The 22,798-nt window shown below is 40.1% G+C and overlaps 1 protein-coding gene across 3 annotated transcripts in view; it reads right to left on the bottom strand.

Annotated features, from left to right (window-relative positions):
* The window catches only part of LOC127441417 (capping protein, Arp2/3 and myosin-I linker protein 3-like), a 99,395-nt gene that overhangs the window by 65,576 nt on the left and 11,021 nt on the right, over positions 1-22,798 (bottom strand). For 2 of the 3 annotated variants that reach the window (XM_051698815.1, XM_051698813.1), the window contains exons 3-6: positions 7,712-7,762; positions 7,563-7,622; positions 7,333-7,454; positions 3,377-3,471 (exon numbers count right to left, since the gene is read on the bottom strand). In XM_051698815.1, coding sequence (XP_051554775.1) covers positions 3,377-3,471; positions 7,333-7,454; positions 7,563-7,622; positions 7,712-7,762 — 328 coding nt within the window. Of the gene's footprint in view, positions 1-3,376; positions 3,472-7,332; positions 7,455-7,562; positions 7,623-7,711; positions 7,763-22,798 lie in introns of those variants that run through there. The other variant, XM_051698816.1, reaches the window with a different exon arrangement.

The raw sequence follows: 22,798 nt of genomic DNA, 5'->3' as shown, positions 1-22,798 counted from the left end.
CGGCATTCCGGGCCGCGTCATCAGAGCGTGCGCGAACCAGCTGGCTGGTGTTTTTACGGACATTTTCAACCTTTCCCTCTCTTTGTCTGTAGTGCCCACATGCTTTAAAACATCCACCATTGTGCCTGTTCCAAAACAATCAAAAATAACTTGTTTAATGACTGGCGTCCTGTTGCTCTGACCCCCATCAACAGCAAATGTTTTGAGAGACTAATCAGAGATTACATCTGCTCTGTATTGCCACTCTCTCTTGACCCGCTGCAGTTTGCTTACCGCAACAACCGCTCCACTGATGATGCCATTGCATCTACACTACACACTGCTCTCTCCCACCTGGAAAAAAGGAACACTTATGTGAGAATGCTGTTTGTAGACTACAGCTCAGCATTCAACACCATAGTGCCCTCCAAGCTAGATGAGAAACTCCGGGCTCTGGGCTTAAACAGCTCGCTGTGCAGCTGGATCCTGGACTTCCTGTTAAGCAGACGCCAGGTGGTTAGAATAGGCAGCAACATCTCCTCATCACTGACCCTCAACACTGGAGCCCCACAGGGCTGTGTTCTCAGCCCACTACTGTATTCCTTGTACACACATGACTGTGTGACAACACATAGCTCCAATGCCATCATTAAGTTTGCTGATGACACTACGGTGGTAGGTCTGATCACTGACAATGATGAAACAGCCTACAGAGAGGAGGTACACACTCTGACACACTGGTGTCAGGAGCACAACCTCTCCCTCAACGTCAGTAAGACAAAGGAGCTTGTGGTGGACTTCAGAAGAAAAGACAGAGAACACAGTCCCATCACCATCAATGGAGCACCAGTGGAGAGAGTCAGCAGCTTCAAGTTCCTGGGTGTCCACATCACTGAGGAACTCACTTGGTCCATCCACACTGAAGTCGTTGTGAAGAAGGCTCATCAGCGCCTCTTCTTCCTGAGACGGCTGAGGAAGTTTGGAATGAACCACCACATCCTCACACGGTTCTACACCTGCACTGTGGAGAGCATCCTGACTGGCTGTATCTCCGCCTGGTACGGCAATAGCACAGCCCACAACCGCAAAGCACTGCAAAGGGTGGTGCGAACTGTCAGACACATCATCGGAGGTGAGCTTCCCTCCCTCCAGGAAATATATACAAGGCGGTGTGTGAAAAAAGCTCGGAGGATCATCAGAGACTCCAACCACCCGAGCCATGGGCTGTTCTCACTGCTACCATCAGGTAGGCGGTATCGCAGCATCAGGACCCGCACCAGCCGACTCCATGATAGCTTCTTCCCCCAAGCAATCAGACTTTTGAACTCTTGATCTCCCACGATCAAAATACATCAGCACTGCACTTTATTACCCTTACTCTTATATCTCACACAGCCTGAATGTCAATACAGTACAACACTGTACATTCTATATATATATATATATATATATATATATACTTTTTTATATATTTTTATTTTTTATTTTTATTGAATAATGTGTATCTATATAGTGCGTATTGTATACTGTACAGTGTATGTTATTATTTGTATACTGTTGAGTGTAATTATGTGTATAACAGATGTTTAAATTGTGTTGTGTTAATTTGATGTTATTGTAAATTGGTATATGTCTCATCACTGTCACGACTGCTATGTTGATCGGAACTGCACCCAAGAATTTCACACACCATTGCACTTGTGTATATGGCTGTGTGACAATAAAGTGGTTTGATTTGATTTGATTTGATTTTGATTTGAATGTGGCCAATTTTTGGAGGGTTTAAACAGAAATGTGAAGCTTATATTTTTATAAAAGCACTTACATAAATTTTTCTGATAAAACTCATGCATTCTTTAAGCAGTAAAGTTGTTTAAATTGTTATTTTTACAGTCATTTAAGGGTTTTAGGATTTGTTGACATTACATCATCAAGGCAACGAAGATGTAAAATTGGCTATACCTTTAAACAGAAAAGGTTAGTAAGTGATTTCTATCACACTATATTCATATTATCACACATAATGTTTATGTCTTGTGGCTATACTTTTGAAACTGTGAGTATTTTACATTCAAAAATTGGCCTCCATTCACTTTTATTGTAAGTGCCTCACTGTAACCCAGATATTTGTGTTTTTTAAAGAAAAGGAGGGGCGAGTCAAATACATTTTTTGTGTTAATCAATCTTATGCCACAAATGCTATCGATTGAGCTTAAATTGTGTTGAACCCGGAATATTCCTTTAACTATAAGATTCTTTGGAGATTACAAAAATTCTTGTTCTTACATTTTAGGTTTTTTAGATCAGCATGTTGGCTTTTGGCAAGGATCTACCCAAATATTCATGTTTGGGGTGACCAAATGTAAAATTTTAAGACTTGGTCACTGAATAACCCATTGTGATAAACCACTAATCTGAATTACAGCGTCTATGGTGGCTTTGGTCTCTGGGTTATTTGAAGCACTACTAGGTAAATGCTTTTCTAAAGAACTAGAGAATAAAAAGCTGTTTGTGGTACTGCTGCTACTGATAAGGGGAATCTTTTGCAAGAAAAAGAAATCAGCAGCATTAAAGGGTTAGTTCATCCAAAAATATAAATTACGTGGTTGCTTACGCTCATGTTCTTCTAAACCAGATAACTCTTCTTTCTTCTGTGGAAAACTTAAGGGGATAACAAGCAGAATGTCAGACTCAGTCACCATTCACTTTCATTGCATCTTTTTTCCATACAATGAAAGTGAATGGTTACTAAGGCTACATTTTGCTTAACATCTTCTTCTGTGTTCCACAGAAGAAAGAAAGTAATGCAAGCTTGGAACAACATGAGGGTGAATAAATTATGACTAATATTCTTTTTGGGTGAACTATCCCTTTAACAAGTACACAGATGATTTTCTAAAGTAGTAGAGAATACACTTCTTTGTGGAACTTAAGAAGATTCTACTATGGCGCTAGGCTGTAAACCCATGGTTTAATTGGAATATTTATTTTTTAGAAGTCAAGGCCTGCTTTGTGCTAGTAGCACACTGTATCTATCCTCGTCATTTTATTTTTACTTTTATTATTATTTTTATTTTATCCTTTTTTTTGCTATTATTTTTTTTTTATGTTTTCTTAATTTATGTATTTAGCACAGGTCTTTATATAGCACTGTTATTCACTGTCTACAGCTGCAGCTATTGTGGCACAATGAATTCAATATTATTTGTCATGCCAACACGGCACACTAAAACTGAGTAGATGGCATAAATTAACGATGAGTATTTAAAATATTTTATATGAAGACAGCAATAGGGCAAAAGGAGGAAAAATAAACATCTCGAGAGTTCAATATCTGGTGCATTATAAAAAAAAGTGTTATAGAATATACACGAGAATAGTTATATCCCTCTCTTACCACATGCCCTTTGGGTTTCCAACGAACTCTCAGAGCTTGGAGAGAATTTACGACTTCCATCAGTAACTTCTCCATCTGTATGAAAGATAGTGGGACTGAGAAAGAGGAAGGAGGGAGAGAATGGGAGAGAGATTTGGAATACATCAATATCTCAGATATTCTGACCCAGCATGTGAACACCTGGCCAAAGAGCTGAAACAGGAAGGAGAGCGAGAGAGAGAGAGAGAGAGAGAGAGAGAGAGAGAGAGAGAGAGAGAGAGAGAGAGAGTGAAAAGTGCACTATTATACATTGCACTGATCTCCAACTCGTCTGAATATGAGAAAATCTCTCAATTAAATGCACAGCAGTGTCTCACACCCCTGCTGCTCTAGCAGATACAGGTTCCTATAGACAGCATTATAAATTCCACAGAAAAACTACTTCAGCACTAAAAGATACAGGGCAAAGACGACAGTATTCTGATTCTACCTCTGTTAAGATGAGCTGCGCTGCACCACACTGCTGTAAAAAGGCTAAACGCAGTAACCGTGCCAACACTAAAACTTCGAAAAATTACTTCTAAAAATGACTACGTTATTTTGTTTTAGTATGGAGTTTGTAGTTACTGCAAACAGAACAACAATACCCGGACTCAGTTATTATTATTCTTGGGGATTTTAACAAAGCAAACCTCACATGTGTACTGCCCAAATACAAACAGCACATTACATGCCCAACCAGAGTCAGAAATATACTGGATCACTGCTACACAACAATAAAGGATGCATATCGCTCTGTCCCTAGAGCAGCTTTGGGACTATCTGATCACTGTCTGGTTCATCTTCTTCCAACCTACAGACAGAAACTAAAATCTGCTAAGCCTGTAGTAAAGACTGTAAAGCTATGGACCAGTGAAGCAGAGCTGGAACTACTAGCCTGCTTTGATTGCACTGATTGGAGTGTTTTAGAGGCTGCAGATACCAATCTGGACGAGCTCACAGATACTGTTACATCATATATCAGTTTCTGTGAGGACATGTGCATTCCTACTAGGACTTACTTAACGTTCAACAATGACAAACCACGGTTTACAGCAGAACTCAGGCAGCTTTGTCAGGCCAAAGAGGATGCTTACAGAGGTAGGGATAAAGTCTTGTAAAATCAGGCCAGGAACACACTGATTAAGGAAATCAGAGTGGCTAAAAGAAGAAACTCCGAGAAGCTGAAAAATAAGTTTTTAGCTGACAACCCTACATCAGTGTGGAGTGGCCTAAAACAACTTATTAATTACAGGACTCCTACCCCCAACACTGTAGGGGACCAACAACTGGCTGATGACTTGAATGTGTTCTACTGTAGATTTGAAAGGCCCAATCTCACACCCCACACCCACTCTGAGTTTCACATCACACAAACACCAACACCTCCTGCAACTCCCCTCCTCCCCCTCCTGCTACTCAACCTGCACTTAAGATCTGTGAATAAGAGGTGTGCCTTGTCTTCCGTATAAAAAAGACAAGGAAAGCGCAGGGCCCAGCTGGCGTTTCACCAATGTGTCTTAGATCCTGTGCTAACCAGCTGGCCCCCATCTTCACACAGATCTTCAATAGATCACTGGAGCAGTGCGAAGTCCCATGCTGCTTCAAATGCTCAGTCATCATTCCTGTCCCAAAGAAACCAAAAATCACAGGACTTAATGATTACAGACCCATCGCCCTGACGTCTGTGGTCATGAAATCATTTGAGAGACTGGTGTTGGCCCACCTGAAGGACATCACTGGACCCTTTCTAGATCCCCTTCAATTTGTTTATCGAGCAAACAGTTCTGTGGAGGATGCAGTCAACATGGGATTGCATCATATCCTGCAACATCTAGACAGACCAGGGACATATACAAGGATCCTTTTTGTGGACTTCAGTTCAGCTTTCAACACCATCATCCCAGCTATTCTCCAGACTAAACTACACCAACTCTCTGTTCCCACATTTATCTGTCAGTGGATTACCAGCTTTCTGATGGACAGGCAGCAGCTTGTGAGACAGGGGAAATTCACTTCCAGCACCTGTACAATCAGCACTGGTGCCCCCCAGCGATGTGTGCTCTCCCCACTGCTCTTATCGCTGTATACAAATGACTTCATCGCCAAGGACCCCTCTGTCAAGCTCCTGAAGTTTGCAGACGACACCGCTGTCATTGGCCTCATCCAAGATGACGATGAGTCTGCATATAGAAGGGAGATTGAACAGCTGGCTGTCTGGTGCATTCAAAACAACTTGGAGCTGAACATGCTCAAAATGGTGGAGATGATTGTGGACTTTAGGAGGAACATCCAAACACTGACCCCCCTCACCATTCTAAACAGCACCTTGGCATAAGTGTCAATCAAGTTCCTGGGCATTGCCATCTCACAGGACCTGAAGTGGGAGACCCACATTGGCTCCATTGTGAAAAAGGCCCAGCAGAGGCTGTACTTCCTTCGCTGGTTAAGGAAGTTCAACCTGCCACAGGCGCTGCTGCTGCAGTTCTACTCAGCAGTCATTGAGTCTGTCCTCTGCACATCAATAACTGTCTGGTTTGGTTCAGCTACAAAATCAGATATTAGAAGACTACAAAGGAGAGTTCAGACTGCTGAGAGGATTATTGGTTGCCCCCTGCCATCCCTTCAAGAACTGTACACTTCCAGAGTGAGGAAACAGGCTGGAAAAATCATTCTGGACCCCACTCACCCTGCCCACTACCTTTTTGAATTGTTGCCTTCTGGCCAACGCTTCAGAGCTCTGAGCACCAGAACTGTCAGGCACAGGAACAGTTTTTTCCCTCAGGCTATCCATCTCATGAACAGTTAAAACTGCCTCATTGAGCAATAATTATGTGCAATTCATAGTTTAGTATTTTTATATTTATCCAACACATCCTACCTCTTCTGCCATTACATTCCCTTGCACTGTATATAACAGATTTGTATTTAAATTTGCACTACGTATGTGTATGTGTGTATGTATGTATGTGTGTGTATGTGTGTATATGTGTATGTATATATATATATATATATATATATGTATATACACACACACTGTCTTATTGTGTATTCTATATATATTTTATTTTCTATTCAATTTTTATTTAATATCTCTGTCTTCTTGCTGTATTGTATTGTTGTGCACTAGAAGCTCTGTCACCAAGACAAATTCCTTGTATGTGTAAGCATACTTGGCAATAAAGCTGATTCTGATTCTGATTCTTCACACCCCATTTTCTCAGATTTTGAGCATAGTTACAGTATCTATCAGTCACAGGACAGATCATAGATTTCGGTCATCACTCAGTTTTGGCATAATATGTATAGTTACAGTTTTCTGCAGCAGGCCAGCTTCAAAAAGTTTAATTCAAGAAGTAAAATACAATAAAAATCTAGTTAAATAAAAAAGGAATGTTTTCCACAACTTTTTCACTAAATATACCCAAGGAATAATGATATTGAATCATGTTCGTTTTTTTATTCTCAATATAAAAATACACAGTAAAAACCTTTTTTTTACTTATACATATAGACTTTAGTGAACATTTTTGAGTGATGAAGCAAACAAATCATTAAATCAGATTTATGAAACGATTGAAATGGACGGTGTGAAATGATTCACGAAAATGAATTGAACTTTCCAACTCTAACGTTAAACCTATCTCTAACCCTCTTCCTGTAGAGCATCTTCTAAAGGTTGTTTAAACAAAGTTTAATTCTCCTTGGACATTGGAAACAGGAGTTCTCCCCAAATTTGAGGATTAGATAGATCTAATCTTTAGTTTCTATCCTCTTAACATTACTCTAACCCTTAACACTCTCAAACTGGTGTATGAGTCACAAAACCACAAAAATGTTTTTACTTATTGGCCAAATAAAAAGTGCTTTAAAATCATTTTGGTTCATGATGTTGCTCAATTTTATATCATTACGAATATATTGTGATATATACTTACGTGTAGATGGAGTTGTTGAAGATCCGAGAGAGTGCAAAGTTGATGTGGCTAATCAGCTGATCCAGGTGGTCATTAGACTGCAGCCTCAGGGAATATGTGGACTTGTCTGTTTCTATGACAATCTGTGAAGGAAAGAACACTTTACAGAAGCAAAATGATGGAGAGCCAGCAAAAACCGAGTGAAAAAATTTGGCTAAAACACCGGAGCCCTGAAAAAGCTGTTCTCGTACTTGATAATCTGGGTGGGTGTTCATTGCCCGAATCTCCAGGAAGTTGAATGTTTGTTCCACCTAAGGAGAAAATGAGAAGTCATGCAAAATCAGATTACTGCAGTGGTTTGAGACAGAGCAGACAGGTGGTGTGTAATTGCCTACCGTACCTTTGTTGGTATCTTGGGGAACATGAGGTACAGCCTCCATGTTGCCAGAACCTGAGAGACAAAACAAAGGTTGATATCACAGTAAATAAAGTGCAAGATTAAGGCCACATCCCCACTAATACATTTTTGTTTAAAAAGCATTGATTTTGCTACATTTATGCCTCACATCCACAGGAGAATGGCGTTTTCCTCCAGTGGAACATAAAAGGAGATTCAGTCACCATTTATGTTCATTGCATTTTTTTCCATAAAATGAAAGTAAAGGCGGTCGCACACCGGAGGAGAAGCGCCATGCCACGTTGCAGCTAGGACATGGCACAGGTATCAAACACAGGGCATGTCGATGCGGTTCAGGTGGCAGACAGTACACACAAAGAATGAACAACACTATATTAAACAATCTATGTCCTTTGATAATGATTTTGGTTGAATTTAATGAAAAATATGCGAGTTGCGCTCCTTGGCACGGCAGAAGTTTGAGCAGCCTCCGGAGTCGTAGCTGGGCACCGCAGACAGACGCCGAGCGGCAACGCCGGTGTGCGTACCTTCACTGAAAACAGTTGTTTCAAATTTTAGGATGCACCATGTCATCCGCCAAATGCATCTGTTGTGTGACCCCCTTAAGGCTGTCATTCTGCCAATCTATTTTTGTGTTCTACAGAAGCCACTGAAGTCATGTGGGCTTAAAAATAAGAGAATAACAAAAAGGGATAGCAGAGTTTATGTAATTTTAAATTGAAGTGTAGTGTGACTGGATTTCTTCTGACCCATCTGCAAATCTAAGCTCTTTAATTACAAAGATAACTCTATAGAAGGATCAGCTTCTTGTTTGTTCTTGTTGACTTGTGCATTATGCAGGAAATACATTTTTAAGAGCATTCAGAAAAGAGCGTTTTAAAAAGAACTTTAATAGTGATTCAATGTTTTAACAAAATTCTGGAACAGTTTACTCAGTGCTTCTGGGGTGCTGCTGTTTTTGGATATTTTACACAGATATGTGCTGAAGTGACAGAAGGAGAGAGGAGAACTGCATAACAGACAGATGAGAAGGTGCATAGAGGACGGAATATGGATTTGTGTGATGTCAGGGGATTAAACATGAAAGATTGTACTAAATTTTGAGGAAGGAAGGAGAAAAGTAGAGGGGTGTATGAAATAACACGATTAGATCTGGAGAGCCTCTTAATCTCATTCATAATTTATATTCCTTATTAGAGTAGCCTACTTCATTTAGACCTCAGCTGTTGTCACCCCCCACAACTCTTCTACACTCTTTCTTCTTTAGTACAAAGCTTTTAGCACCTCCTCCTTGATCTGAAGTGTTGCTGCAATTTACAGTGAAGTTTTTGGAGTTACTCAGAGGACAGGATATATGTTTAAGTCTTTTGAACTAATAATGCTTAATGTGACACCGTCAGATACAAATAAAAAATATCTGTCGTCTTTTGCCCTTGCTACAGTATACAGATCACCCAGGCAGTATTCTGATTTCCTTGGTGAATTTGCAAATGTTCAATTTCAGATCAGATCTAGTAGTTACTGTGGATAGAGCTTTAATTGTTGGTGACTTCAACATTCACATAGATAATGAAATGACACATTGGGATTAGCATTTATCGATATTCTCAACTCTCTTGGAGTCAGACAAAATATGACAGGACCAACTCATCACCATAATATGCTAGATTTAATTCTGTCATAAGGAGTTGTCTTATGTTTTTTGTCTTGGATGTTGTCTGCCTTATTGTATATGATAGACAAACACTTTTGGACATTGGTTCTGGAATTGCACACTGGAAACCGGACTCCAAATTCCTCAATGCCAACCCGCTGTTTACAAACACGCCAGCGGAGCCCTTGTCTGGGCTGCCCGGCCGCAGAAACACAGAAGGAAAAGGGGAAACAGAGCCGGCGTTCTCATCAGAGTAAGACGTCACACAAATCGACCCCCGCTCTACTGGCAAATGTTCAATCTCTGGACAACAAGCTCTGTGAGCTGAGAGCGCGGATCTCTTTCCAACGAGAGACAAGGGACTGCTGCATTATCTGCCTAACAGAAACTTGGATGTCTGCGGAGATTCCAGACTCAGCCATTGAACCCGCGGGGTTCTCCGTGCACTGAGCAGACAGAGCGAAAGGCCTCTCAGGTAAAAGCAGAGGTGGTGGTGTATGTTTTATGATCAACAAATCCTGGTGTGATCAGAGGAATGTACATTCTATCAAGTCTTTCTGCTCTCCTGATCTGAAATTTCTCAAGCTTCTGTGTAGATCATTCTGGCTACCGAGGGAATTCAGCAGTCATTATCACTGCTGTGTACATCCCCCCACAAGCCGACACAGACCGGGCACTCAAGGAACTATATGGGAGTATAAGTGAGCAGGAAACCACGCACCCTGAGGCTGTGTTCATTGTTACCAGGGACTTTAACAAAGCCAATTTCAAATCAATCGCACCAAAATACCACCAACAAATCAGTTACAACACACGAGGAGACCGGATTTTGGACCACTGCTACTCTCCCTTCCGGGATGGCTACAAATACCTCTCCCACCCACCATTTGGCAAATCAGACCACTCTTCCGTTCTCCTTCTTCCCGCTTACAGGCAGAAACTGAAACAGGAAGCACCCACCCTCAGAATGATCCAGTGCTGGTCGGACCAATCTGATTCTATGTTACAAGACTGTTTTGATCATGTGGACTGGGAGATGTTCCGGTCTGCCTCTGATGACGACATCGAGGTTTACGCTGATAGCGTAACGTGTTTCATCAGAAAGTGCGTAGACGACATTGTTCCGACCAAAACAATACGGATCTACCCCAACCAGAAACCATGGGTTAATAGCGATTTTCGCACAGCACTTAATGCGCGGACCTCCACTTTTAATTCCAGGAATGCGGAGGAGCATAAACAAGCCAGTTATGCCCTCCGCAAAACTATCAGAGCAGCCAAACGTCAGTACAGGGACAAGATTGAAGGACAGTTCAACACCACTGACTCTAGAAGCATGTGGCAGGGAATTAATATCATCATGGACTACAAAGGGAATAAAAATTCTGCCATGAACACTGCTGCCTCTCTCCCAGATGAGCTAAATAATTTTTATGCTTGTTTCGAGGGAAATAACACCGCCCTTGTGGAGAGAGCTCTCGTGGCCGAAGCTACAGAGGTTAGTTCACTCTCCGTCTCTGCAGCAGATGTAACCCGATCCTTCTGATGGGTGAATATCTGTAAATCCGCGGGTCCAGACAGCATTCCAGGCCATGTCATCAGAGCGTGCGCGAACCAACTGGCTGGTGTTTTTACAGACATTTTCAACCTTTCCCTCTCCTTGTCTGTAGTCCCCACATGCTTCAAAACGTCCACCATTGTGCCTGTACCAAAGCAATCCAAAATCACTTGCTTAAATGACTGCTGTCCTGCTGCTCTGACCCCCATCATCAGCAAATGCTTTGAGAGGCTAATCAGAGGTTACATCTGCTCTGTGCTGCCTGCCTCACTGGACCCATTGCAGTTTGCTTACCGCAACAACCGCTCCACTGATGATGCCATTGCATCTACACTACACACTGATCTCTCCCACCTGGAAAAAAGGAACACTTTGTAGACTACAGCTCAGCATTCAACACCATAGTGCCCTCCAAGCTTGATGTGAAACTCCAGGCTCTGGGCTTAAACAGCTCGCTGTGCAGCTGGATTCTGGACTTCCTGTCAAGCAGATGCCAGGTGGTTAGAATGGGCAGCACCATCTCCTCATCACTGACCCTCAACACTGGAGCCCCACAGGGCTGTGTTCTCAGCCCACTCTTGTATTCCTTGTACACACATGACTGTGTGGCAACACACAGCTCCAATACCATCATTAAGTTTGCTGATGATACAACGGTGGTAGGTTTGATCACTGACAATGATGAAACAGCCTACAGAGAGGAGGTGCACACTCTGACATGCTGGTGTCAGGAGCACAAACTCTCCCTCAACGTCAGCAAGACCAAGGAGCTTGTGGTGGACTTCAGGAGAAAAAACAGAGAACACAGCCCCATCACCATCAATGGAGCACTGGTGGAGAGAGTCAGCAGCTTCAAGTTCCTTGGCCTCCACATCACAGAGGAACTCACATGGTCCATCCACACTGAGGCCGTTGTGAAGGAGGCTCATCAGCGCCTCTTCTTCCCGAGACGTCTGAGGAAGTTTGGAATGAACCACCACATCCTCACATGGTTCTACACCAGCACTGTAGAGAGAATCCTGACTGGCTGCATCACTGCCTGGTACAGCAATAGCACAGCCCTCAACCGCAAAGCCCTGCAAAGGGTGGTGCGAACTGCCAGACACATCATCGGAGGTGAGCTTCCCTCCCTCCAGGATATATATATATCAGGCAGTGTGTGAAGAAAGCTTGGTGGCTCATCAGAGACTCCAGCCACCCGAGCCATGGGCTGCTCTCACTGCTACCATCAGGCAGGAGGTATTGCAGCATCAGCACCAGCCGACTCCATGACAGCTTCTTCCCCCAAGCAATCAGACTTTTGAACTCTTGATCTCTCACGATCAATATACATCAGCACTGCACTTTATTAATCTTATTATCTCACACTGGACTGTCATAAATTATATTCTCTCTTAACAACACACTGGCAACTGACTATCAACCAACAGCCTGAATGTCAATACAGTACAATACAACCTACTGTATATTTTATATATACTTTATATACTATTTTTATTGTATGTGTATTCTATATTTTGTGTATGTGTATTCTATATTATGTGTATTGTATACTGTACATTGTATATTATTATTGTGTTGTGTAATAATGTGTATATTAGTTTTGTAAATTGTGTTGTGTAATCTGATGTTTATTGTAAATTGGTATATGTCTCATCTCTGTCATGACTGCAATGTTGCTCGAACTGCACCCTAGACTTTCACCCACTATTGCACTTGTGCATATGGTTGCGTGACAATAAAAGTGATTTGATTTGAGGCATTTACGCAAGTTAAAGCCGCACTTTGTGGGGGGCCACTTTTACATTCACCCGATTTCTCTCTCCCTTTTGTGTTACAGACGGACACTTCAGACAGAGGGCTGGGGGCAGTATTCTCACAGATGGTGGAGATGGAGGAGCGCCCGGTGCTGTACATTAGTCGCAAGCTCTCACTGAGGGAGACTAAGTACAGCACCGTTGAAAAGGAGTGTCTTGCCATCAAGTGGGCGGTCCTCACTCTCCGTTACTACCTGTTGGGGTGGGACTTCATTCTCTCTTCAGCCGTTGAAGTTCAAGGTGGTCCACAGACCGGGAGCGCAGATGGCTGTCGCCGACTTCCTTTCTAGAAATGGGGTGGGGGGGGGTGGTGGTAGGCAGGCCGTATGTCTCCCGGCCTGAGTTGGGCGGTGGGGATAAGTGGCAGCGGGGGCGTGGTCGAGCATTTGTCCAGAGAGAGAGAAAGCGGTAAGGGTGCATACACCTGAGCCAGACAATGACTAACACCTGTTTCCATTTGCAGTAAGCTTGGGGAGAGCAATATAAAAGGGACCATGCCAGCGGCAAGAGAGAGAAAGCTACTGGTCTGAAAGAGACTGTGCTGGTTCAACGCTAAAGAGTATTTAGTAAATATTTTTTTTATAAAGAAAATGTGATAATGTTTAATGATGTTAATGGCCAGACTGGTCCAGCAGAAAGAATTATTATTGTTGAGCCCTGCATGCTTCCTCATTATATAAACATTCTCCAATCTCTCTCTTCATCTCACTGCTGCCTTTTCTCCCACATTCTTCTACTGTTCTACTCTTTTTGAATGATCTGGTATGTATCCACTCCAATTCTCTCTTCCTTTATCTTATCTCAAACTTTCTTACTGCCTTCATCTGCGACCTCCTTGCTTAACACAACCCCCCCATCCACCCACCTAAACCCCCTGCTATCTTATTCTCCCTCACTTTTCTATTCTTTTTCTGTTCTGTCGCTTTCATTTCTTCAAGGTCTCCCACCAATGTATTACTAATGGCACCCCACCAAGAACAGAGGGATGGAGATCCCAGATTTCTCCTTAATAAAGATTTCGTATAGGCAGGGTCGGGAGGGTTACTTTTGAAATGTATTCCACTACAGATTACAGAATACATGCTGTAAAATATAATTTGTAATGTATTTCATTACTCAAGGTCAGTAACGTATTCTAAATACTTTGGATTACTTCTTCAGCACTGGTAGATTTTTTCACTTGTTTTGACTATAAAAACTCTGCCAGTACAGTAAGACTCTCTGAAAAACCTAAATATCTTATGCAGTGTTGTAAAGACAAATCTAATTTATATTTTTACAGGAAAACAATATAATTATTTGCCCTAATATCAAAGATCTTACTAGAAAAAAAAGAAATTATGATCCAACGTGAATTTTCTTGATATAAAAATATGATCGTTCCTGGTAACATGTGCATGTAAAATGGCTAGAAATAGCATTTTAGCTTAGCGTAAAGCTGACAATTTACACAAGGTTTATTTCTATTTCTTCTGCTCCAAACTTACTTTAAACTTACTTCTCTGTCTGCTGGTATGAATGTAACACATCATAAGAAATTGTTTCACTGCTGTTCAAATGCACTTTGGATCGCATCATTTATATGTATAAATGTTTTCCATTTGAAAGGACTAAATATTAAATGAAACAAATGACAATAAAATGCAAAGTAATCTCTTCAGTAATCAAAATACTTTTTGAATGTAACTGTATTCTAAATACCAATGATTTAAATTGTAACTCTAGTGGAATACAGTTACTTATATTTTGTATTATAAACACGTATTCACGTAACATGTATCCCGTTACTCACCAACCCTGCGTATAGGCCTCTCTTGTCTATTCTTGAGGTTTGAAGCATAGAAGTTAAGGCATTTTTAAGGAATGGAATTTCTTGGTGCTTTGTGAGAGTCAAGAGACATCACACAACCGTTGAGTTGTGTGGGGGCCTATTTCAGAGAATGTTACCCACTTCAAATAGCCTTAACATGTTAGGAAAACTTATATAATATTTAAATATAAGTAATATAAATACTAGTTTCAGCCTCAGCCGTGACTGTCTGAAACATATTGCACACAAAAATGGTAAGAGCTGGCTGAAATTGCCAGTTCAAATCTGATTGGTTGGCTTATGTCAACTTCCGGGAGTAAGGGCACACAGGTTGTTTTATCGGTCTTAAAATTTAGTTAGCATGGTACCAGGTTGATACAATTGCCACTTTTATGGAAGAACTAATCACTGGATTTTCCAAAGTTTTCCTGCTTAGTGGTATCAAATCTTTGAAAGAGTTTTGTTTGAGGCAATTAATAGCAAGCTAACTAGATATCCATGAGCATCCATAACAATAGGTGCGTTTACATGGACCCTAGTAATCCGTTTGTGATCGGCCTTGTAGCACAGTCCAAATAAAAAAGTCTCAGGTAACCACGGAATAAATTGGCCAAATTCAATGTAAACTTAATTCGGATTGTAAGGGCTGGTTTTAACTTTTCATTATCCATTTGAGAAGAAAATATTTGCCATGTAAATGCTTGATCGGATTGCTTTCTGAAACTGGGACGTTGTGCCCATGTCCATAACTGACACAGTAATGGTGTCATGACGACGAGGGAATGGTGAACTCTGAGAAGATGTGTGACCAACAGAAGATCGAAACGTCACACACTACTGACCTCTAATATTTCAAAGCTAGATGTTTTTTATTGTTGCTGAATAGTAAGTAGACGGTATATTTAAACATTTTGAATTATTTTTTTTTATTTGTGATGTATTGCTTACTAAAACCAGAAGCCCTTGTGCGACATATCCACCTTCGTTGTGTTGTCCAAAATAATATCACACGCACAAAGTCTAGTGTGACCACCCTTTCAGCTCTCTGAAGATGAACCACGTCTCAAGAGCTCTGATGTGTGCCCAGTCTACAGAGACTCCATGGTCATTGGTCATTCATGCATTGTTAAATGGCACCCCTTCAAACGGCAAGAGAATGCTGTATAATCGTGCAGTGCAAGCATGTCACAAGATCAATTGAGATTAGATGCTTTTGACATATACTGTAAATGCGCACATCAACCTGATCACTTTATTTAGCGTTCATGTAAACACTAGTTCGGAATCATCGATTGGATTGATTGATGTAAACGCAGCTCTTGACCAACTTAATATTTTCAAATTATAAATACTTTGCAACTGTACAGATAGAAGAACAAAAAACACAACTTTTACAAATACAAATCTAAAAATCAAATCTAAATACAAAAACAAAACAAACTGTTTTTGGTCACTTAACATGTTGATCAGACGGTCCCTTGCTGTCTAACTGGGCTATTCTTGGCCACAATAAGTTGCAATGAGGACCAGACTTTATGTTGCAAGTCAAAAGTCTGGCTATGTGAGACTATATAAACACTCTTTAAGCAAGAGACAGACAGATAAAAGAAGCAAAAGTCAGTTTTGGCTACAGCAAGTATTATCTATTCATCAAAGGCTTTACTAAAGGAAGCAGACACAAAAGATCAGCATGTAAACAGCCACATTAATTATTGAAGCCTGCTGGTGTGTTTGGACTTGACCAAGTTGTGGATGGATGGATGGATGGAAGAGGGGTACCCCCCAATTAGGAGAATTTGGAATACATCAAAGACTACCTAACACATTGCATGGGTGGGGACTGCAGCTGACTGCATGGTAATGAATGCAGCAGTTAAGCTCTGAAACACATTATTCACCCCGCAGACAGAATACGGCAACAAGCATATAATGATATCGACATTAGTATTCATTATCGGATACAAGCCTTGTTGAACAAGCATTTCAGGAGGAAAACTGACTGAGCCAAGCGTGGCTGGGTTTGTCTATGACAACTTTTTCAATGTAAGGGGTCACAGGTCACCCAATCTCAGTGAGATTGCCACCCACCACATTCACTCGTTAAAGAGCAATATAAAGACTTTTATACAGTGATCATAGACTCAGAGCTAAACAATAAGGATTGCCTGATACCCTCAGGGCAAATCTGAGAGTGTTTCAGGCAAGTGCTGCATTGTCTTATGTTTGTTGTTCTTACAGTACATGTGTTTTTATGCCTGTGATGTACCGAACATTGTTGCAAATTCTGCTGATGTGAATGTCACCAAGGTAAAGTTGTCTAGCTGTGTATGTATGATGCGCATGTAAACTATAGGCTAGAAATTGCACTGTAATTAATAAATATTTTATTAATAATTTAGTTCAATCTTTTTATATGTCATGGTTTATATTATCATTTATCATATTATATCATATAATGTCAAATGTTTCTGGCAAATCAATTCTCATGAAAACTGGCTGGATAAGATTTCACACTGTTGCAGACCACATCTGTCAATTCACTTTAATGTGAACTGACAGATGTCAGTCTTGACCTTTCTAATATTGTTTCACAGTCCATAGGAACAGCTACTAATGAGGGATCTACCAGTGGCGGCTGGTGCTTTTTAAAAGAGGTGAAGCACAGATGTCGGTCTTTTTCATTTTTAGTATTATTATTATTATTTATTTCATTATTCTCTGTTTTCTCTGTAGGTTTTTAGGTTTTTTACAGACCCTAGTATTTACAATTTTATTTACAACATATACATATGGCAATGGCAAAAGTGAAGATTTATAATCACTAAATGAATTGTGTTAATTAAAACCGCAACCAAATTCTTCTGCGCCGCCGATCACTCTGCACCTACTAAATGACAGCAATTGTGTTTTAATTCCAAATGCTGTCACTCATGTACATCAGCGTTTCAATGATTGGCTGTTTGTTACGTGGTTCATCCTGTTTGAGAGCTCAATCAATCATCATATAGAGAAGCTGGCTTCTAGGCGGGATAAAAAATACATTGATTGAAAGCCCACTGTCCAATCAATTTCCAGTCAGATAATTTCCCTCATGCAAATATCGCTCATGAAGCTCATGAAGCTCATCAGAGACACAAGATGTCAGGGCAGGACCAAAAAAGACATTTATAGCCTCTTGTCCATTATTAAAAAAGGCTCAAGGAATGAAAACCGAAAACAAAATAATTTTTGCAGAACATAACCGAGAACAGGAATGAAATCCCTTTTAATTGTTCCGGAGTGAAAACCAGTTAATAACAGTTCATAAGCATGCAAACCGGAAGTTTAAAATGTTAAAAAATGTATATCGTTCGGCCCATAAAAGGTGACGTTTAGTCCGAACACACCAACACAGTGTGTGCGTGCATGCAGGAGAGAGAGATTTAGGTTACTGACTGATTTAAGGTGGCCAAATGAATATTTTAAATATTAAAAAAAAAATTAGGGGATATATTTAATATTAAGAATACATTTACTGAAAAAACATTACTTTGTTTTAGCTACTGTATACTATGCTTGTTATTTTGGTTGAGGCAAGTGCCTCATTTTGAGCTTGTTTTTCCAAAACAGGTGCTTGTTTCTCTTGTGAGATCTGTAAACACTGCAACTGGTATATCACCCACCCTTAAAACAAAGTACTGTCAATTTAAGTAGAATGCTATTAACCATTATTTTATTTAATTCTAACTGGTTACCATTTGGAAAGGAGGATGCGGAAGGAGGAAGGTTCTGCTCAGAACAAACTGAAATGATAAACATTTCGTTTTTAGTCCCTGCAATGAACATCGATCATTTGCTCCACTGAACTCAATGGGACACGTATCTGCCTTAGACTCCCACTGAAGCACAGCTCATAACTCAGACGGACATAATCATGCAGATAACATAAATGGAACGAACATTGCGAAAGTGTTCTATGCTATTGCACACTTTTGTTACATAAAGTATTGAACTGGGACAATAATTATCTGAATTATTTATTTGCAATTTCATAAACATGTCATTGCACAATTTTAATGAAATTTTAATCTAATTCCCATCTAGTCTTTAAGCAATCGACACTGGCATCTACGTATGTATATCTATGGACACCAACACAGATAAACAGAGTGATATAAACAGTGAAGTGTCCAATTGCTGTTATACTAAACATCAGCACTCCTGGAATGCTGCTCGTCCAATCAGATTAGAGTCCTGCAGACAGCCAATCATGGAATGGAGAGAGAGAGAGAGAGAGAGAGAGAGAGAGAGAGAGAGAGAGAGAGAGAGAGAGAGAGATGGGGCAACTTAGTCTGTTGCTGTCATAGTCCATTCAAGCCCAGGATGATTAGACTGGTTGAGGAGACCATGAACACTTGCCCTAATAACCACTACCTCTCACTGCCAACTTCAAAGAACAAGAGAGATGAGGATGCGTGTATCAGAATAAGAGAAGGAGGGGTGGTTTTTGTGTGCACAGAAGGGAGAGAGAGTTTATATTAATCATAAGATGTCAGGATCTGGCTTGACACTTTAATTCAAAGGGTGTTGGGGACACGTCAGCATCACGCCCAGGAGACTCAGAAAGAGCGACAGATTGCTCCAAACATGCCTCTCCCTCATCTTAGACAGATCTGCCTGATCTGACTGCATGCACGAAGGTATTATTGTCTAAGATTGGCTTATTTTGGCTGTCAGCCTCTGCAAGTGAAAGAACGAGTGTGGATACACTCCCGCAGCAGGTCCATGTCTTAACTGCACTGAACTTAAGAGGGAAGGAGAGGAATAAAGAGTGAAAATAAGGGAGGATAGAATGAAGGACAGATCACAGCTGAATTGATGTACACTCCAGATTCACTGGTGATTAAAAGTCTCAGAATCAAAGCAGCTCTGTAGCTAAAGAGAGTGCAGGATATGAAATGAAAGAAAGAGAAAGACAGAGGCGGGGCTGAGAGTGCAAGACTGCTGGAGTAAGTATGTTAGTTCTTTTACATCATTTTTTAAAAGTGACTAACTGTATGCTCATTAAAGGGTCATGCACACTGAAGGAAGTAAACTGGGGGTTGGTTTGAAGTCTTGCATAACAATAGAATAAGCAATAGTATGGCAATCAGTATAAATGGGTGGGAAAATGGCAGTTGGTGGGGCTTAGTTGCAAAAAGATTTTCTTTAATTAGTCAAGTATGACATATTTATATTTTGGAGTCACCAAACTTTTTCACACCAAGGACCCTTCAGTGTATAGAAAGATGGCAGCCTGATCTCATGACAATTATGTTGCCATGGCCAAATTTTTGCAAACCAAAATTGTGTGCTGTATTACACGTTTGGCTGCAGTTTCCCAGTGAAATGTCCAGTGGGGGGCGCCAAAGGTAAGTGAAATGATGTTGTAATCAGACAAGGTTTTAAAAGTGAATATTAGATGGAGGTTTTAATGAGTAAGACGTACTTCCCTTACCTAAAACTTCAGCCTAAACCAATAACCAAACACAATGGTGTTCTAAAAGCACATGAGAGGTTAACAAAACAGACATCCTTACCCTTAACCAATGCCTAAACCTACCCGATAGAGTTTTAAAAGCATATGCGACATGAAAAGCACATTTTCTGAAGCAACCACGTCATTTCGTGTCGCTTCTGACACTTTCATCTCACATGTCAGCTTGCGTGCTTAACTGGGCTCCAGGTCTTCCGAGTCCAAAGTCCAGCACTCTATCAGGTGGGTTACCGCGGATGCTAACCACATGGAAATAAGTGTGTAAATGTTGGTGGGTCTGTTATACAAGCATTAAAATATCTAGTTTTTCAAATGATGCGTTATAGTAAAAGTGTTTTGATACCATAACAGCAGTGTGTGAGAGAAAGAGTGAAAAATAACTGTTAATAAAGTCATACTGTACATAAAATTGAGTGTTGCAAGTTAAAGAAATACTTCAAATTCAATACAAGTTCAGCTCAATCGACAGCATTTTTGGCATAATATTGATTACCAAAAAAAATAATTTCGACTTGCCCCTCCTTTTCTTTAAAATAATGCAAAAATCTTGGTTACAGTGAGGCACTTACAACGGAAGTGATTGGGCCAATCTGTAAACATTAAAATATTCACTGTTTCAAAAGTATACCACAAGACGTAGGCAATGTCTGTTAACATGATTTTAGTGTGGTGAAATCACTTAACCTTTTCTGTGTAAAGTTACATCCAATGTTACAACTTTGTTGCCATAAAGATGTAACGTAAACCACAGAACTTTAAAACTACAGAACAAACAACAATTTAAACAACTTAAAAGCTCACATAATATACAAGTTTTAACAGAATAATTAATGTAAATGCTTATATGAAATGATAAACATCACATGTCTTCCTTTAAACCATCAAATAATTAGCCCCATTCACTTCCATTGTGAGTGCCTCACTGCAACCTTGATTTTTGCTTTTTTAAGGAAAAAAGGGGGACAAGTCAAAATAATTTGTTGGGGTATAATCAACATTATGCCAGAAATGCTGTTCAGGCATGAAACTCTGAATAGTGTAAGCTGATAGGTTCTTGAACTTGTTATCTGTTAGTCACTTGCATACTCTCTCTTTGCCAAACATTTGAATTTGCTCAGTTTGGAAGTTAAGCCAGTTTCACTTCAGCGCGCTGCGAGAGTTTTCTCTGAAACCCTTCACCTCCCAAGCTCCACTTGTCTAGATTTTCTACATGGAGGATTGTATTTATGTCTAATTGTGCAGCAGCATGTCAAACATGCTTGATGCAGCATATCTTGTGTATGTTGTGTATGTTCTAGCGGTAGCAAGTCTCTGTACTTGCTCTGCAGCAGCAGCAGCACAGCAGATCTAGTCTGCCAAGATCAATATCCTATCAATTTGTCATACCCACATTAACATGCTAAACCTTTCAGAGAGTTGTCATGACTGAAGTTTATTGAACCTGGAATATTCCTTTAAGCTATTTCATTAATAACATGTGTATAATACCACATTCATGTATTTCCATACTTTGCTATGATCACTGTTGGTGAAAAGAATCATATACTTGAACATTACATTTTAATTTGACTAATTTTAATTATACATTTTAATGTGGAAAGGACAGTGAAACTGTAAATTGAGCTTTACCTCAATAACTTTATCCTTAGTTGAAGTTAACCTAATATTTTTTTTATTATTATTATTACTTTTTTGTTCAGAAAAAATAAGTTTAAGGTCAAAGAATAATTGGTGAACCCCCTTGGGATCAAAGACGGATCTAATGACCAATTTTAGCTCTTGCGTTTTGCACAATTGAAAATGCACAATGCAGAGTCGCAGATTTCAATTGGTATGTCAGGTACCTATCTTTGGAATTATTCGATTTAAACAATGACACTTTTTATTATAAAAATGTCTGCATTAATGTAAAGCAAAACATGTCCTGAGATTTGAAAGCAGTTCAATAGGGGATTTGGCTTTTCTCAGCTGCCAAACACTCCCTGGAGGACCACATTGTGTTCCATAGATAAACGTTATTACCTAGCACTTGCTGGGCAATGATGTCTTACTCAAGGGTGCAAGGAGATCACAAATGTAAGGTTTAAACCAGTCAAGATCTTTAACCACTAGGCAGCAACACCCTTCAGTGAAAGGTCTTACTCCACAGATAAACACAGACTTAAAGGGACATTTATAACACCATATCTACTGTCGTAACCTTTATGTCATAACTTTCTTTCTCTCTTTCCCTCACCCTTTAGATGTGGATCCGTCTTCACTGTTGCATCATATACACCCACAGACTGCAGTGAATCCCCCCCCCCCCACAAATCTTTGTATGTTATCCTGGCACCACTGACTTCCCCTTAAGCACCTCGTCTCACATTTCCCACTTTATCCTTCCTATACTATCATAATGCTGCAGTTGTGCAACTCTAAGATTCTTTCAGAGCTCATTTCCCTGTGTGATACATCCATAATCCATAAATATTTTTTGAGCTTACTTCCCCAAGCCATACACCCATAATCCTTGTCAGTTTTTATATTTAAGGATCTGGTGCAAAATGATCAGCATATTAATAAAGATTATGCTGTATGTTCGATGGCAATACAGAATCTTTTACAAAATATCAAAATCAAATCACTGTAACTGAACTTAAAGGAACAGATCTTTTATTTTTATTTTAATATAATCAGTTGAAGTATTTAATTTGATAGTACTGAGTGTTTTGA

Source organism: Myxocyprinus asiaticus, chromosome 5 (genome assembly GCF_019703515.2).
Source record: "Myxocyprinus asiaticus isolate MX2 ecotype Aquarium Trade chromosome 5, UBuf_Myxa_2, whole genome shotgun sequence".
Classification (NCBI taxonomy): Eukaryota; Metazoa; Chordata; class Actinopteri; order Cypriniformes; family Catostomidae; genus Myxocyprinus; species Myxocyprinus asiaticus.
Note: the sequence above shows the minus strand (reverse complement) of the source record. Positions and strands in the feature narration are given on the sequence as shown.